This window comes from Corythoichthys intestinalis, chromosome 10 (genome assembly GCF_030265065.1).
Source record: "Corythoichthys intestinalis isolate RoL2023-P3 chromosome 10, ASM3026506v1, whole genome shotgun sequence".
NCBI lineage: Eukaryota > Metazoa > Chordata > Actinopteri > Syngnathiformes > Syngnathidae > Corythoichthys > Corythoichthys intestinalis.
In genome coordinates this window covers 9,144,161-9,163,125 of record NC_080404.1, presented here as the reverse complement: position 1 = coordinate 9,163,125, position 18,965 = coordinate 9,144,161, and the positions used below count along the sequence as shown (strand labels likewise).

The window sequence follows — 18,965 nt, the reverse complement described above, 5'->3', positions numbered from 1 at the left end:
CAGCACTGAAACAAGAGTAAGGCTGCAACAACTTAGAATCAAATACTGTAGTTGCCAACTAATTTGATAATCGATTTTTGCCGGCAGCTATGAGCAGTCCCGTTTGGGTCCTTGGTTGTGTGTCATGTGAGGCTGCATGCGCACGCCAGTGATTACAGCGAGAGATTGAGTTCACTGCTACACTCAGGTGGCTGAATCAATATAATAATATTACGAAGTGTCGAGAGTTAGATTGTCTTTTGTGTTGTTAGATCCAGGGTGCCTCAGTCAGGTGAGTAAATGAAGCCAATAGCTTACCGCAAGCTACACGTCACTTCCGCTCATTAATATTCATGACGTTAGCAACTGTTGCTAAGGGGGGGATACGATCGCATTTGTCCCTCATGCTAGATGCATGTAAATAGAGTACTAACGAGATGTTTACTGCGCTAAACTTACCAATTCTGTCCTGAAAATGATGTCCCTGGTGCCAAATTCACTGGTAAAGATGTGGAAGAACATACAACCCCTGCAAAAAGTATGGAATCACCAGTCTCGGACGAGCACTCACTCAGACATTTTATTATGTACAACAAACTTGGATAAAAAGCTTGAAAAAATAATGAATTAGTTCATGAGTGCAACTCTTTACCATTCGGAAACACTAAAAGAAATGAATAAAAACATTGTGGTGGTCAGTAAATGTTATTTTTATAGAGCAAGTGCAGTGAAATAAATATAGAATCACTCCATTCTGAGGAAAAATATATGGAATCATGAGAAACAAACAAAGAAATAGCAATCAAAACACATCTCTAGTATTTAGTTGCACCACCACTGGCTTTTATGACAGCTTGCAGTCTCTGAGGAATAGACTTGATGAGTGACAAACAGTATTCTTCATCAATTTGGTGCCAACTCTCTTTGATTGCAGTTGCCAGATCATCCTTGCAGGTCCGAGCCTTGCTGTGGACCTTTTTTTTTTTCAATTTCCACCACAGGGTTGAGGTCTGGGCCATTTGCAGGCCATGATATTGACTGGGTGAGTCTTTCTCAAAGGAATGCTTCAACAGTTTTAGCTCTGTGGCATGATGCATTGTCATCTTGGAAAATGATTTCATTATCCCCAAACATATTTTCAATTGAAGGGATAAGAAAGCTGTCTAAAATTTCAATGTAAACTTCTGCATTTATTGAAGATTTAACCAATCTCCCCAGTGCCTTTGCTTGACATGCAGCACCATATCATTAAGGACTGAGGAAATTTCTGTCTTCTTCATGCAGTCATCTTTGTAAATCTCACTAGAACGTCACCAAACAAAAGTTCCGACATCATCACCTTGTCAAATGCAGATTCTTGACTCATCACTGAAAATAACTTCATCCCTTCATTCACAGTCCATGATTGCCTCTCCTTAGCCCATTGCAGTCTTGTTCTTTTCTGTTTAAGTGTCAATGTTGGTTTCCTTTTAGCTTTCCTGTATGAAAATCCCATTTCCTTTAGGCGATTTTTCACAGTTCTGTCTAGGGGTGGGAACCTCTTGGTATGTCACGATACGATATAATATACGATAAAAAGCTCACGATAACGATCTCGCGATATGGCAATACAGCAATTATCGATACATTGGTCAGAAAATCATTCTAGGATATTCTACAAAACTAACAGGAAAACAAGCTATCTTCAACTTTCCTGTGTAAGTTTATCACTAGTAGACATCCAGTCCATTTGAACTGGGAGGTTGGCAGTGAATGAACCCCTCCCACTTCAAGCGGGCCCCGGTCAGTGGCAGCCAATGACAGGCAACGACAGGCCACTTCAGGTCATTTCCTGTTGATTTACAGTCACTTTCTGTTGATTTTAAGGCATTTCAGGGTCACTCCCTGTTGATTTGGGGGTATTTTATTTGTGACTTCCTGTTCTGCAACCCAAAAACATTAGGAAGTGAGCCAGGAATCTCCCAAATGAATATGCAGTGACTCAAACTCAAAAGGAAGCGACTTATAAATACCCTAAAATGAACCGAAAGTGACCTGTTAATGCCCTGGAAATCGGACGGAGTGACTGTTAATGCTCTGGTTCGCTCTTCCCAGTCCAGCCATAGCGTTAACTGAAACACTATTTTGTTGGAAGATTTTGGTAACAACTTGTTGGTTCCTTTTTTTATTTATTTTTTTTATTATTAAACATTGACACTTTTTTAAAACGATATCTCGATTCTTGGCATGAGCGTATCGATAACCTTCTGAGGTGTAAAGTATCACGATATATCACCATTTCGATATTTTGTCACACCCCTAGTTCTGTCACATACCTTGACTCCAGCTTCCTCCCATTTCTTCTTTATTTGTCTTGTTGTGCATTTTCTGTTTTCAAGACATATGGCCTTTAATTTTTTGTTATGACGTTTGGATGTCTTCCTCTGTCTACCAGTACGCTTAACTTTAACAACCTTGCCATGCTGTTAGTACTTGGTCCAGATTTTTGATACAGCGGACTGTGAGCAACCCACATCTTTGGCAGCCATACGTGTAGCGTTACCTTCTTCAAGAAGTTTTTTAATCCTCTCCTTGCTCTCAAGAGACGTCTCTCTTGTTGGAGCCATGATTCTTGTGAATCCATTTGGTCCAGCAGCCCTCCAAGTTGTGATAACTGCACTGTTTTTAACTGCTGACTAACGAGCAGATCTAATCTGAGGCAGGGGCCCCATTAAGGAAAGGAAATTGACTGGGTGTGTCTGTATTTTTGTACTCAGAATGGAGCGATTCCATATTTTTTTCTTCAGAATGGAGTGATTCTATATACCCCTGCACTCTTTAAAAGTAACATTTACTGACCACCACAATGCTTCTTATTCATTTCTTATAGTGCACAGGTGTCAAACCGATTCCAGAAAGGGCCTAGTGGGTGCAGGTTTGCTTTCCAACCAATGAAGAGGACACCTTTTCACCAATTAGATCTTTTACATGTGTAATCAGTTAAACTTTGTTAGGTGCTGCTTGTTTCAGCAGGAAGTTCATTGGTTAAACTCTCTTTGCGTTTTTGCTTTCCAACCAATGAAGAGGACACCTTTTCACCAATTAGATCTTTTACATGTGTAATCAGTTAAACTTTGTCAGGTGCTGCTTGTTTCAGCAGGGAGTTCATTGGTTAAACTCTCTTTGCGTTATCGGTTGGAACAAAATCCAGCACCCACTAGGCCCTTTCTGGAATCGGTTTGACACCTGTGTTATAGTGTTTCTGAATGCCAGCGGTCTCAAACCGACTCCACAAAGGGCCGCAGTGGGTCCTGGTTTTTGTTCCAACAGATCCAGCACAAACAGTTCAACCAATGAGGTTTCTACTAACATAAGCAGCACCTGATTGCAATCAACTGATTACACTTGTAAGAAACCAGATTGGTGAAAAGGTATTTGTCTCGTTTGGTCTGAATGAAATCCAGTACCCCCTGCGGCCCTTTGAGGACCGGTTTGAGACCACTGCTGAATGCCAAGGAGTTGCACTTTTGAACTAATTCATTATTTTCTCAAGCTTTTTATCGGAATTTGTTCTTCATAATAAAGTGTCTGAGTGAGTGCTTCTCGTCCGAGGCTGGTGAAGCCATACTTTTTGCTAGGGGTTGTACAAATGTTCAGTTAAAGAGATGGCTTGAGTGTCGAGGGCTGAAAAAGAGCCGAGCTGATCCACACCTTTTTCCTTACGCCACTGACAATGACATTTTCCTGTTTCAACAAGCTATCGTTTACCACCATATGCCCTGTCTTTCTGATATATCATATCCTCTGGTTGTCTTACGTCTCTGACGTTCTTGGGAGTAATTTAAATTGTTAGTTTTGTGTAGCGATCGCAAATGCTACTCGGTGACATCCAACGAACACTTTAAATTTTTTCATTAAAAACAAATCTTAACTCTATTAATTTATTAACACTTTCCCCTTACTAAAGTTGTTTGTTTACAACAAAAAAGTAACAACAGTGACAGTCAGATGCCACTTTAATTTTTTTCATGTCATTCATTGTCAGACAGAAGCAGCACGGCAAAACGCCACGCAAAAAAATAAGTAAAAATATCAAGATGGCTTATTCCTTCGTCCTCCGCATATCAAATGTGAATGGCTTCACCTTGCTGGCTTTCAACTGGTCTTTTGGACGCCCGCGCTAGTTGATCCATTCTTCACATTTTTTCGTCCGAGTTTTTGATTTCGGGAAACGTATGAAGAAAACATCCTTCATAAGTCGTAATGTCTAGAGTCTTTTCTACAAGTTCCATAGCAGCAGTGTTTGATTGGCATGTTTATTTTTGGAAAATTTCCGGAGAAAACAAGCAGTAATATAATGGATTGTTTGCGAGAGCGTGTCTATATGACATCAAATGCCCCAAAATGAACTCGCTGGCTGGCATTGGCCGCCATCGGTGGTACAAGTCCAATCCTTTTAAAGTGGGAGGGATGACAGTGAATGAACTTCTGCCACCCTCTCACCTCAAATGGATTGGACATCTATGAGTGATAAATTCATTCCAATTTACAGCAGAAGGCTGACAAGAGGTTGTTTTGTAGAATATCCAGAATGATATCCTGACCCGTGTGTCAATAATTGCTGTATCGTGAGATCATCGTTGTCGTGAGCCTTGCATCCCATATCGTATCGTGAGGTACCCAGAGGTTCCCACACCTCGCGCAAAGTTTGCAAATAGGGTTTTTCATTAGACAGTGAGGGTCAAAGCTGTCGAGTCGCACATGAGAAGAAATGAAATAAATTTGTTTAGTTTTTTTATCACATCATGTTTTGGTCTTGAATTCTATTTTAAGGTCTTAAAAATGTCTTTAAAAGCATTAAATTTGACTTTTAAAAGGGTGCAAGAACCATGTCCTTATACAGTGCTGGCCAAAAATATTGGCACCCCTGCAATTCTGTCAGAAAATACTCAATTCCTTCTAGAAAGTGATTGCAATTACAAATGCTTTGGTAGTAATATCTTCATTTATTTTGCTTGCGATGAAAAAACAGAAAAGAGAATTTAAAAAAAAAATGTTAAATCATTATCATTTTATACAAAACTGGAAAATGGGCTGGACGGATTTTTTCCATTCTCTTTTGTTGTTTTGATTGTCTGGTTACTCTGGTGTAAAGTTTGTTAATATATGTTTGTAGTGTAAATGCCACTTGTGCCTTTTTGTAGTGTCTACAAATGATTTTTTTAAGCCAACGCTAATTCAATATGTATGCACATCTGCCAGATGTTGACACTGGGGGTGTAAGAATATCATTCGATCAAAATGCAAAATGGTTGATTTTGATAGGTTTTTTTTCCATTAAAAAAAGTTTCATCAACAAAATTGTCATACACATCAAAACTGATATGTATTTTTTATTGCTTAAGGTAAATTGGAACTGACTGTGTTAAATGTCTTTATAATTTTGTATTAAATCGATCGAAGGCCTTTGAATCAAATCATTGCGGGATATTGTATCATTGTTCAAAGAATCAGTGATGTTTTATGTCATCGTGAAATATTTCTCAAAAGGTTCCTGCCCCTCTTCCGACACCCCATCAATATTTTTCTAGATCCGCCCCTGATGAGAGGAGCTTATATCTTTAGTTAGCTGTTCAAAAGGGGCTAATTGCTAGTAGCTGTGTCAAGTTAACACTCCCTCATTCACTGGCCATGCTGCCTCTAGAAGCATCCCAGCAGGAGTAGTGTATGCTACCGAGCTAACTTGCAGTTTAAATAATCTTATTTCGGTCAAAAAAGCATTTCGGACCGGAACTGAAATCACATATTTAGTGACATTTTGGCATAAAATCTTTAGCCAACGAATTTTAGTGCATCTCTCCTTTTGCTGATTGCATGACTTGAAGCTCTGGAATTGGAAGCGCCACTATAAAAGAATATAAAATCTATTATTGTATAATATGTTACACACGTATAGTGAATTACAATTGATGTTGTAGGATTGCAGAAAATTGCATTTATTGTCCTCCTCCTTGCATCGTCACACTCCAAAATTCATTCTTTACGGGTCTCGTCGTGTAGAGTACGAGTAGTTTGAACATTTAGAATGTAGCTTATTATTCATGAAAGGGAAGAGAGAGGGAGTCTAAACCGGTTCACCTGGCCTATTTTTTTTTCAATTTCAAGAGAGGAGTCACATTCCAATGAGACTTGTAGTTTTATATTGTCTTGCACCCAAGAGGCTTAATCTGGAGTCTGTCTTAACTTGTATCCTATGGATTTTTGCTCGTGTGTTTTGTATAGTCAGAATTGCTTCCAGATGTGCGTGTTTAAGGCTTGCCCCATGCAGTTTAGATGACCTTCCAATATATCAAGATAAATAAAATGGACAAAAATAGCTTTTGACTTTTTATGTTAAGTGTACATTTGACATTTGGAATGCTATCTTCCATGAGACCTCCCAGCAAGGTATTTCAATAATCTTGAAATTTCTGCTTTGATGGGTTTAGGGAGAAGTTCATAATTTTTGACATTAGGCTTAACCTTCAAGTTGGGGGGGTATAAATAGTTGGTGGAGTTAATTTCAACAAATTCTGTGCAGTTTTGTCAGTTATTGTTTAGTTTCAGAGCTCTGGAGTGGCTAAACTAGCTTGAGTCAATCCATTTTAGCATGCCAATACAAAACAAGATGTCCACGCATAAGAATCACTGATGACCAATGCAATCAATATTGTTGGCTGTTTTCAGGATAAAGTCATTAAAACTTACCATTGCATGTCAATAACTGTAGTATGAACAGCAGTTTTTGTAATCCAGCAGCTCTGCAGGGAACAGGATGCAGAGTGGAGTGATATTTTTTCCACCGGTGTGTTTATGTCAGCCAGCAGCAAGTAACCACAGTTCATATTGTTTCTCGTTCTTCACAGGGAATTTGTGGAAACTTTCATTTGCACCATTTATTCTGTTTCCACAGCCTCTAAATGCACATTTCACCATATTGCTGTTCTTCAGTCCAGACTCTGTAGACTGATACTGCATTCGAGGAAAGTGGGAAGTCAGTTTTCCAACCCCCGACCATGAAAAATATCATTGGATTTCAGCCTGTCGCGATATGCAATAAGTCATTTAATCTCACGGTAAATAAAATGAGCGCAGTAATTTTGCCAGCTGCGATTAAACGCTGCGTGCGTGCGTATGTTTGCATGTGCTACGTGCACTCACACCTGTGCGTTGATGGCATATCAGACTCAAGTTCCTTTTACAAATGTTCACTGGTCATCAACACGCCTTAGAATTAAAGTTCAGACATACAAAATAAGGCAACACATCTAATTACAATTCACATTGTAAAACGTTAGCCTTGCTACATTTAGGCTAATGGAAAAAGGACAATCTACTAACCAATTTAGCCTGCTATTAAACATTGGCAGTCTTCTCGAAAACGCAAACTGTGGTTAAAAGGTGACATTTCCAACATGAATAATCGTTGGTTAACAGCATTTGCAAACTAAGAAGAGAAAAAAATCTATTACTGACACCACATGCATGACGAAAAGAGCACTTAAAATTTTTTTTTTTTTAATTTAATTTAATTTTTTTTTTTTTTAATAAAGCTTACAGTTAGCGGCTTAGCAAAACATACTTCTGGTGAACATTTCTAAATAAAAGCATGTCATGTTCAATATTCAAATAACGATTTCCAGAGGGAATCTCACATACCTCAGATTCTACACTAAGAATAGCATTAAAATGACACCCTATTATGAAAAATCTGATTGGCAATGAAAAATTTGGTTTCAAATTTGCTAACATGCACTTAGCAGGACAAGATGGCAGTCATTTTGGATCAAATTAATAAACACTTTTGATGGGCTCTAATTGGCAGAGAACAAAAATAGCATTGGGTTTCTCACTAATTTCGTATTCTAGACTTGGGTAGCTTTCAAATGACTCGATATGTAATTAGTGTGTTTTTAGTGGTTGAAATGGTGAAAAAAATGGCAATAATATCTCATAGGCAATAATTTATGAGACGATATATTAACTATTAAACTTTGTTTTCGCGACAGGCCTAATTGGAACGCCACTCGAACTGGGGGGCCGTAGTCACGAAGTGACTTCACGAGTTGCTTCAATCTGACGTCTCTCGACAAAATGGTGCTGCTCGTCGAAAAGCAGACCGTCAGTAATAAAACTAAAGAATGCAGTTTACAGTGTGTGCCAGTTACCCTAGCCATCGTTTTCCTCCACTATTATAACACTTACGAGAAGGCAGGTTTGCCGAAGGTCAAAATGTCTTTTGATGACCAAAATAAAAAAACTTGTTGCAATCAGCCATCTTTCTGTTTACATTCTCTTGGAACGCTTAGAGGTCGCAACTGGTACCATCAAAGCGGGATAAGTCAGACTTCCCACCTTCCTCGAATGCAGCGTGAGCACGAGTGGTCTAAGCCCTCCTCTCTATTGTGGTCGCATTACGCATCTGAAAAAATAGTCCCGCAGAATAAAATGAATTACAGATGTTTGGTGTGACATTGTTTTAGCCGCATGGATATTTGGAATAATGATCTGCATTTTGAATTTATTTGACTATGTTAGATCTGTTAATACAGTTTTTTATTGGCATGCTAAAATGGGACCACTGACTCAAGCTAGCTTAGCCACTCCGGAGCCCTGGAATTAACAAATAACTGACAAACTACAGGGAATTGTTTTAAATCAACTCCACCGACTAATTTAACAGCCGCTAACTTGAAGATTAATGTAAAAAATTCTGAACTTCCACTTTAAGCCTTTTTCGGGCACTCGTTTCATTCATTGGCTGCCGTTGATGGCGCTGTGCATTCAAAGCCAATCCTCTTAGATTAAATGAATTGAATGTCTATTTGTCACTGGCAGGCAGGGACTTAAATACTACGAAATCTTGTACTGCTTTTCCCAAGTCTAGTCGCAGGGATTTAAAAAAACTAATAATCATAAAGCAGATAGTCTCCACCCATCGTTTGGAATGTTTTAGACACAAGGCAACCTGAAGCAGAAGAGTTTTTACAAGCCTGCTCGTGTTGTGCTTGCCATGTTCGTGACATTGCTCGGAATCTGTCCCGCCAACTTTTCATTCAGGGGAAATCCTGGTGGTACTGAGAATAGTAGAGCCCAACATTCCTCATTACTGCCCCTCTGGCAATCACAAGTCCATTGAGTACTCTTGACCCGCCAAAAGTCTGGCTGACGTAAGATAAAAATGGAGTGATTTTTCGGGATCTCTGATGAGTTCGACTAAACGATTTGTGTATTTTATTTCTTTGTACAGCCACCCCACACTTTGGAGGCCAGAATATGGCAGCTACATGATAGAGGGAACTCCAGGGCAGCCCTATGGCGGCACCATGTCAGAGTTTAACACTGTGGAGAGCAACATGGGGAAGAGACGACGAGAGGCTTCTTCTGTCCTGAACCAAAATGAAATTGTATGCACAATCACCTCATTTCCAAGGTACAAACATTGAAGTTGGGGGATTTTAAATGATTGCATCACCACTCATTTGAAAAACAACAGAAATAATCTCCATCCTTTTAAAAATATAGTTGAATGTTATGTAGATGGCAGCAAGTGGCACTATTCTTTAACAGAAAATAAATTTAATAGAAGTCTTTAAGTTATTTACTGGGGTAGAAAAGCGTGACTGCCAAAGGGAATTTTAAATTGGTTTACTGTATTTGTGTTTAATCTTGACTTTTACAACTGAAAATTGTTTAAAAATTAATTAATTAATTAAAAACTTGCTACATGCTAGCAGCGTGTACCTAAGTATGTGTAAGTTCATACTTGTACTTTTTAATGGGGAAAACAACTGCCACAAAAAAAATTAAACACAAGGGGCATTTAGAAGAAGAAAAAATACTATAAGTGCAACTTTGTGATGCAACAGGTCTTCCTTTTGAGTCTTTAACCTATTTTTTTTCAAGACTTTTTCAACCAATCATAATTTAATCATGCATTCTTTAGAGTGATCTGGGGTTTGGCTGCCATTGACGGCAATAGAATGAAGATTCATTTGCTGCCAATGCATGGCTTGTGCATATTTGTACTTATTGGTACTGTCATTGTCAATTAGGCTGGGTTGCCCTGGTTTTACGCAGCCTGAACACCCACCAACGCCTGTTGAGAGCGGGGCGTCGAAGTCACTGTTTTTCCCGGATGAAGCCATTAACAGACACCCAAGATTCAGGTAGGCACCAGCTAAAGTACTGCATTTTATTACTTGATAGTCAGTGCTGTGCATGAACGCGTTCATATTTTGGGCGAACGTGAATTGAACGCATGTTTTTGTCTCATGAATGTTACTGTGAACGCACTCATTCTACCGGTTGTGAGCGGCGTTCATAACATCGTTCATTGTCAAGTACCGGTGTTGTGCAGCAAAGAACATATGCGACTACTACATATATGTGATGTCAAAGCTTTTTTTTTAATATGTTTTTTTTTTTTTTTTTATGCACTCCTAACTATAGTGCACATCTCACTAGATATCACATATGATGAACCGTGATTTTCCCCCATCCCCCAGGTCTCCCATTGGCTGCTTGAATCCAGGGTGATAAAGGGACACATAGTCCGTATACCACATTCGTGAGTTCTGAATTAGAGCCTTTCTGACAAAACTGCAGATAAAGACACAAAAACAAAAAACAAACTTTAATAGCAGAAAACTATCCAACCTAGTAACTCAAGCTGCCTGAGGCTGTCACGGCTATGTTGTTTTAGCAAATATGACAGCTTTTGCTTGGGAAGCTTTAATGGCGGCAAATAACCATTCTTTTACATTCAGTTAAAGTTTAAATATTATCCTAACTAATGAATACATCTACATCGATGCTACCTCTTACAGTCACGTTACTATGACTGTAGCTTTCGACTACATTCTTTTACATTCAGTTAAAGTTTAAATATTATCCAAAGATGCTAAATAAACAAGTTGCATCATCAACATACATCTGCAACATTAATACGGCGTAAATAAATGCTTAACAGCACAGAGAATATCCGGTGAGAGACAAACTTTGTTTTTGGGCGTCCATGACCAAACCTAAGTACATAATTTGTTTATTTATAGAAAGTTTTTGGTGTTTTTGAGCATTTTTGAACCACAAAATTTAGTCCAAAATTTTGAGTTATGACCTATGAACTGAACAGTTCATTTTAAAATTTGTAAACTGCAATTTTGAACGAGTTGATGCAGAAAATTAACTTTCCTAACACTGTTGATAATGAATGATTATATTTTTATTGTTAATATCATTGAAGGGAGGGACTTTGACACATGTATTATTTATTTATAATCTGTTGTGCGAAGGAGAAAGGTCCTGCAATGGCACTTTACGTTCTGTAATTCTCTTTTCAAATTTGGTAAAAGGATATTTTATTTTTTGGTTTGTATACAAATTCAAATAATAATAATTTTCGCGTATGTGTATATTTGATTCAGCTGCTCACTAAGATCGATTAAAAATATTTTAAAAATATGTTTTGGGGGAAATAGTATGGTGCTATTAAAATTTAATTAATCAAAATTTAATTAACTACAAAGTCACTAATTGATTGATTGGTTTCGAGCAGTAATAAAAGAAATACAATAAGAGAGGGGAAAAAAACAATAATAAGAGTAATCATGATGATAGCAATATACAGAGAGTCCCTGAGTTACGAACGAGTTCCGTTCCCACGCTGTCGACGTAACCCAATTTTCCGCGTAAGTCGGAAGTAACCCTTGAAGTATCCCTAAATACCCCCTAAATCTTAATATAAAATGTCCAAAAACATGTATTATACTTCATTGTACCGTCCTCGCCATGACATTGTAACTAAGTCCTAGCTAGACAGCGAGCTAAACTGTAATCTTTCCCCTCTGTCTCGCTCTCTTACTCAGCTGAGCAACTTCTTCGTGGGAGCAAATGAGCTTTTCCTCATGTGTGCACGTACGGTCTTCTTCGTGTGTGCGCAAATCCGTTCTTCTTCGTGTGTACATGCGGTCTTACTCACATGCGTACTACCTGCTCTAGGCTTTCTGCACCACAGTGTTGGTTTTTGGCAGCCCTTTTCATTTTTGTCTGTCTTTTGGACGACAATACATATAAGTCTTAGTCATATTTTAGTCATCTCAAAATGCGTTTGTCTAGTTTTAGTCGATGTTTACAAAAATTATTTTAAGCTGTAAAAAAAAAATAAAAAATAAAAAAAACTCAAAATATAGGTTTCCAACTATTTCAAGTGAACATTGACAGACGGGCACATATTGTAGCATCTACAAGGCCAACTTGGTGATAATAGACACTCAGCAGGAAAACAGTACATGATTTTCAATTAATTATACCCACCTCGACGCCACGAACTGTGCGTAAAAAAAAAAAAATAAAAAAAAGTTGTCCGAGAATTTATGAGAACACGCGTCATTAGAATTAGCCTAATGCTAACACGAACGCGAATGCTATGCTAATGCTACGAGTTACATTTAGTGTGTGATCACTCAGCACTGACCTTTAAAGGCTAAAGCAACATTGCATATTCTCTCTGGCTAAGATAAGAAAAGAAACAAATCTTACCGCGTGTGCGAGCCTTGAGACTGGAAAGGACACTGCACTGGTGAATTGGGGTGGGGGCGCAGCATGTCACATGAGTGACACAGACACTGCTATAATGCAGACTAACTACACATACAATGTCACATGTCGTGAACATGTGATGAAAACTATGGTGCATTTTCATCTCGTTATCGTCTCGTCAGACGAAAAACCAGTATTAGGCTTATGTTTTTTTTTTCTCCCCAAAAATATTTTTAGCTGGTTATCGTCTCATCACTGTCAGAAAAAAGTGTTGGTTGACAAAATATTTTCGTTATTGTCATCGTTGATAAACACAACACTGCTGTTCCAAAATAAAAGCATGCATCACAAAACAAAAGACAAGATTATAATAAAATACACATTTCACCAAAGGGAAGAACAGTCATATTAATTCATTTGCTCCCAGAAACGTATAAATACATTCTATTTTTAAATGCTTCATTGTCCCAAAAACGTATAAATACATTCTATTTTTAAATGCTTCATTGTCCCAAAAACGAATTTATACGTCTTTTGCGTTTTTGTTTTTTTTACAAGAAGAATCTATAACTTGCGATCTGAGAAACAAAAAACAAGTCTCCAAACCCATTTTAAAGCAACAAAACAGGCCACTGGAGGGCAGTAGCGCATTTTGTAAAGACCCGCAACCCGATTCAACAGTAATGAAAGGCCGGGCAGCACGGTCGGAGCGCTGGCGGCAGTATGCCAGGCGGCGGACGAGCAAACATAACAACCGAGAGGACGCCTGGAATGCCAGGCACTGGACGACGGAGCAAAACGACTGAGACACCGTGCAGCGGGATCGCCAAGCAGACCCCGCAGAGATTAAAAAATAATCCATTTTTGTGAGACAGACAACAATTACATGGCAGACGCGTTGACAACGGCGTCATCTCGGCGACAACAGGCGTCATCTCTCAGTAGTCATGTGTAAATAAATTGTTACTTTGCTATCAAACGCTCTATTTGTCTTGTTCATTATGATATTTTTTAAAAGGAAAACATTATTCAGATGTTTGGGATGTAACTAATGCAAAACATAGCTGTGTTAAAGTCAAAGTCATGTTTGAAATGTATGCGTTTACAAAAAGCTCATTTTCTCCGTTATTTTCATCAGAAATTGGAAAATTGCTCAAACTAAGCTATTTTGTAATGCTGATTTCTAAAGAATGGAAAAAGATATGAACTTACTTTTTTTTCTGCTGAAAGAAGAGAGTCTAATCTTTCTTTTGGTGGGTTCCATGTTTATATAGCAGTAGAAAAGAATTTTCTGTGGGCCTTGCAGAATCAGTCAAAATCCAGAAAAACGGCCGGGAGCGAAGGGCCTTGCTCAGGTGAAAATGGCTGGGAGTGAATGAATTAATAAAATATAGTAAACAATAAAGTACTGTCTACACAACTAAAAATAAATAAACGGATAGAACGACTGGAGAGAAAATGGCGGACAAGACTCCGCCATTGTAAAGTTGAAATCATCACACAATTCGGGTACATCATAACTCGGGGACTACTTGTAATAACAAAATATTTATACATGCATATGTAGGTCGAAAAGGGGTGGGAAGAACCCAAGCTTTTTTGGGTCCCACCCCATATTCAGTCTTTAAAATTCCCATGAGAACACAGTTATTTCTCAATAGACCCTGCTCACATGACGTCACAACCACGCCCCCGCGCCATATTGTCCGTCAACTCGTCACTGTTGATGCATTACCGCTACGTAAATTCCTCCTATTATGGCGTGTTTTTCTGCTCGTTAACGTTAATGATCAAAATGGTGAAGGCGTGTGTGGCGGTCGGTTGCAATAACAGAGAAGATAGATGGAGAGACTTGAAGTTCTACCGTATTCCGAGAGACCCGGAAAGGAGAGCGAGATGGGCTGCTGCAATTCGACGAGAAAACTGGGCTCCAAACGATTACCACAGATTATGTAGTAGTCATTTTATATTTGGTAAGATGCATTTAATATATATATTTAGAGGGTTTTGGGCAGACAACCACAGTTAAGATCATTGCTAGGCTAATCGCCGACAACATACACTCAGACGTTGTGAATGAACTACCTGAAAATATATAATTATAAGGGGATAATAAGACAGTTGTCATACAATTAATTTACAATTTCACTATTGAGGCCAAAAGCCAAAAAATAAATTCAACTAGGGACAATCTGGAGTAGTGCTATCGCACTTCATATTTATTACATATTATATATGTATGTAGTGAGAGTGCTATCGCTAAACCATATAAACATTAAAAGCCCTAGCTCCATTGACAAATGACATGAAATACATTAGACTTGACTGTGGATGTTAGCAAGAACAAAATATTTTGAATTGAAAATTTCGTAACTCACCTTCCCAAGCACAAGATAGATTCCTGCCGAATTTTCGTGGACAAGGACCTGTTTCACCCAACCAGCAATGAAGTATTTATAAGCCTCCAAGCTCTTAAAGTTTTTCAAACTTTCGTGAGAATAGGCTGATTTTGTGTGGACAAGATAGTTGTAAATATCAGGGTAGCAGATGTCAGGCAGAGACGGGCGAAGACAGCGGGTCGAAAAACATCGATTTAGGCATCAAATATGGATCTGGCGAATGGATAAACTGAAGCTTTTCCACATAACGCCTTTTATGCAACGCATCCAATGAGTTTACAGCGTCAGATAACACCGGGGCTTCCATGAATTGCTCTATAAATTGCATGACTAATTGAAACCATTGAGAATAGGGCTAAAAAATGACGGACAATATGGTGGCCGGATACAGCGACACGTCATTTTGTGACGTAGGTGAGTAGGGTCTATAGAGTCATCATCATCGCCATCAGTACCACTGCCATCATCGCCATCACCACTGTCCCATATATTGATCATACATTCAAGAGTCAAAATCTCTATAATAGCTACATTTTTTTAAACTCCATTCGTACCCCTATTATAATTATACAGATGTTGTTAATGTTTTTAAAGTTATGTTTTACACTGTTTGTGAACATTTTTTTTTCTTTTTGTTAGCACCCTTACCAGGAACATAAGACACAGACGAGGGGAGAAAGTAGCAATCAATGTGCCGAGTAAGTTTTCAGCGGTACACCAATTGAAAATTGATCCTAATTTAAAACAAACAAAATATGTTTCAGTCTTCAAAGACAAGTGCACACCATCTCCATTCATAGAGGAGTTTACTGAAGACGACGGGGAGTCTGCAAGGGCAGCTCTGCCTGACCACATCTACATGGACGCTATGGGCTTCGGGATGGGCAACTGCTGCCTGCAGGTAGCGAGCCGCGACGCCGAATGAAACAATCCTTTGTTTTTTATTGGGTAGAGATAAGATAAGCAATCTGGATTGCGAGCGGCAACATGGGCTTTAATCCTGCCATAAAAGTCCATCTTTTAAATGATTCTGTTTTGCAGGTTACATTCCAGGCTTGCAGCATTGATGAGGCAAGATACCTTTATGACCAACTAGCGACATTCTGTCCAATAGTGGTGAGTAGATAAAGAGGGAGTCACATTTATTTATTTACCTTTTCAATCCACCTTATTTTTTGCCTGTAGTTTTTTTTTTTAAAAAGGGTGTTTGGGAACTTATTGTTGTAGGCAGGAATACAAAAACTATATCAAATATCATGAACTATCTTCAGTAATACAGATCAGTAAGTGTAAATTCAGTCCTAAAGACATTGTCTTAACATTTTCTGAAAAGAAAGGTTTGTACAAACACAAAAAAAAAAAAAACTGTTAATGATGGCATTAACCAGAAATGTCCCCGATCCAATCACGTAATTCTCAAAGGATCAGAATCAGGCCAAGATTTGTCCTGATTGATGTGCCAGACTGATCTGCAGCTACAGGAAGCGTCTGGTTGAGGTTTTTGCTGCCAAAGGTTGTGCCACAAAATATTAAATGTGATTACTTATTTTCCCCCTTCTGTCATTGTTTGCATACTGTCCTCATTAAAATATGAAAACGTGTAAATGTTTGAGTGGTTTTAGTTAAAGCAGACAGTTTTTTCTAGGGGTGCCCGATCTCCATTTTTTAAAACCGATACCGATAACTTCTTGCTCCTCATTACAATAACCGATCATATATATACAGTGTATCACAAAAGTGAGTACACCCCTTGCATTTCTGCAGATATTTAAGTATATCTTTTCATGGGACAACACTGACAAATGACACTTTGACACAATGAAAAGTAGTCTGTGTGCAGCTTATATAATAGAGTTAATTTATTTTCCCCTCAAAATAACTCAAAATATAGCCATTAATATCTAAACCCCTGGCAGCAAAAGTGAGTACACCCCCTAGTGAAAGTTGTCAATATTAACATACAACTTGTCACCTGTCAATATTATATAATATGTGTGGCCACCACTATTATCCGGAACTGCCTTTACTCTCCTGGGCATGGAGTTGACCAGAGATTCACAGGTTGCCACTGGAATGCTCTTCCATTCCTCCATGACGACGATATTTGAGACTTTGCGCACCTCCACCTTCCGCTTGAGGATCCCCCAAAGATGTTCTATTAGGTTCAGGTCTGGAGACATTCTTGGCTAGTCCATCACCTTTACCCTCAGCCGCTTCAGTAAAGCAGTGGTCATCTTGGAGGTGTGTTTGGGGTCATTGTCAAGCTGGAACACAGTTTCTGGAGGGAGGGGATCATGCTCTGCTGCAGTATTTCACAGTACATGTTGGAGTTCACGTTTCCCTCAATGGAATGTAACTGTCCAACACCTGCGGCACTCATGCAGCCCCAGACCATGACATTCCCACCACCATGCTTGACTGTAGGCATGACACACTTATCTTTGTACTCCTCACCTGGTCGCCGCCACACATGCTTGAGACCATCGGAACCAAATAAATTAATCTTCATCTCATCAGACCATAGGACATGGTTCCAGTAATCCATGTGCTTTGTTGACAAGTCTTCAGCAAACTGTTTGCGGGCTTTCTTTTTTACCGTTTTCAGAAGAGGCTTCCTCCTAGGGTGACAGCCATGCACCAATTTGATGTAGAGCGCAGTGTATGGTCTGAGCACTAACAGCCTGACCCCCCAACTCTTCAATCTCTGTGGCAATGCTGACAGCACTCCTGCGACGATCTTTCAAAGAAAGCATTTGGATGTGATGCTCAGCACGTGCGCTCAGCTTCTTTGGACAACCAACCCGAGGCCAGTTCTAAGTGGAACCTGCTCTTTTAAAACGCTGAATGATTTTAGCCACTGTGCTGCAGCTCAGTTTCAGGGTGTTGACAGTTTTCTTGTAGCCTTGGCCATCTTCATGTAGCGCAACAATACGTCTTTTAAAATCCTCAGAGAGTTCTTTGCCATGTGGTGCCATTTTAGAACTTTCAGTGACCAGTATGAGAGAGTGTGAGAGCTGCGCTACAAATTTGAACACACCCACTCCCTATGCACACCTGGGCCACGTAACACTAACGAGTCACGTGCCATTTTGGGGGGAAAATGACAAGCAGAACTCAATTTGGACATTTAGTGATGTAGTTTCTAAGGGGTGTACTCACTTTTGTTGCCTGGGGTTTAGATATTAATGGCTATATTTTGAGTTATTTTGAGGAAAATATTATACAGGGTGTCCATAAAGTCTCTTTACAATTTCAAAAATTTATTAAAAATGCAATTGATTAGATATTTTATTCAGATTTGTTCTATTAGACTCAGCGTTTAGTGAATTTTTTTTTTTACCTCTTTTAATACTTTTCTACATGGGCACCATTAGTTGCACGAAGCACAAATGACTCTTGTGCAAATGTTTACCTTGACCTTTTAACTGAATATGTGGCACCACAACTGAATGACCTTCAACCAACCATCATTTTTCAGCAAGATGGTGCACCACCACATTGGTGGCTGCATGTTCATGGGTTCCTCAATCAAACATTTCCAGACCGATGGATTGGAAGGGAAGGGCCAATTCCTTGGCCGCCACGTTCACCAGATATCACTCCCCTGGACTTCTTTCTATGGGGCTATATTAAAGATATCGTGTATCGAACAAAGATAAGGGACATTACTGACCTTAAGCGAAGGATTACTGATGCCATTGCCACAATTGATGATGTAAAGAGACTTTATGGACACTAGAGGTGTGCAAAATTTCCGATTCTTAGATTATTCGCGATTCGGCCGTGGAAGATTCGAGAACGATTCACAAACATCCAAATTCCGATTATTGAAATATGCCAAGTAAAGCGGAAGTACAACACACTCAGCGCGCCGCGCGGTCAATGAGCAACGGAGCGAGAGTAGCTAAACATCATGCTTCTCATTACCCGGCCCCTCGGGTAATGCCAATGCTCAACTCACGGCTCTAGCTCAGCTCATGCCACGAGATAAAAAAAAACACAACATACCTGAAGCTGCTACAAAAGTAG

The 18,965-nt window shown here is 39.1% G+C and overlaps 1 protein-coding gene across 1 annotated transcript in view; it reads left to right on the top strand.

Moving 5' to 3' along the window:
- Window positions 1-18,965, top strand: part of gclc (glutamate-cysteine ligase, catalytic subunit) — a 34,155-nt gene that overhangs the window by 3,901 nt on the left and 11,289 nt on the right. The window contains exons 3-7 of the mRNA XM_057847670.1: window positions 9,248-9,430; window positions 10,053-10,166; window positions 15,576-15,634; window positions 15,701-15,837; window positions 15,978-16,052. Coding sequence (XP_057703653.1) covers window positions 9,248-9,430; window positions 10,053-10,166; window positions 15,576-15,634; window positions 15,701-15,837; window positions 15,978-16,052 — 568 coding nt within the window. The remainder of the gene's footprint in view (window positions 1-9,247; window positions 9,431-10,052; window positions 10,167-15,575; window positions 15,635-15,700; window positions 15,838-15,977; window positions 16,053-18,965) is intronic.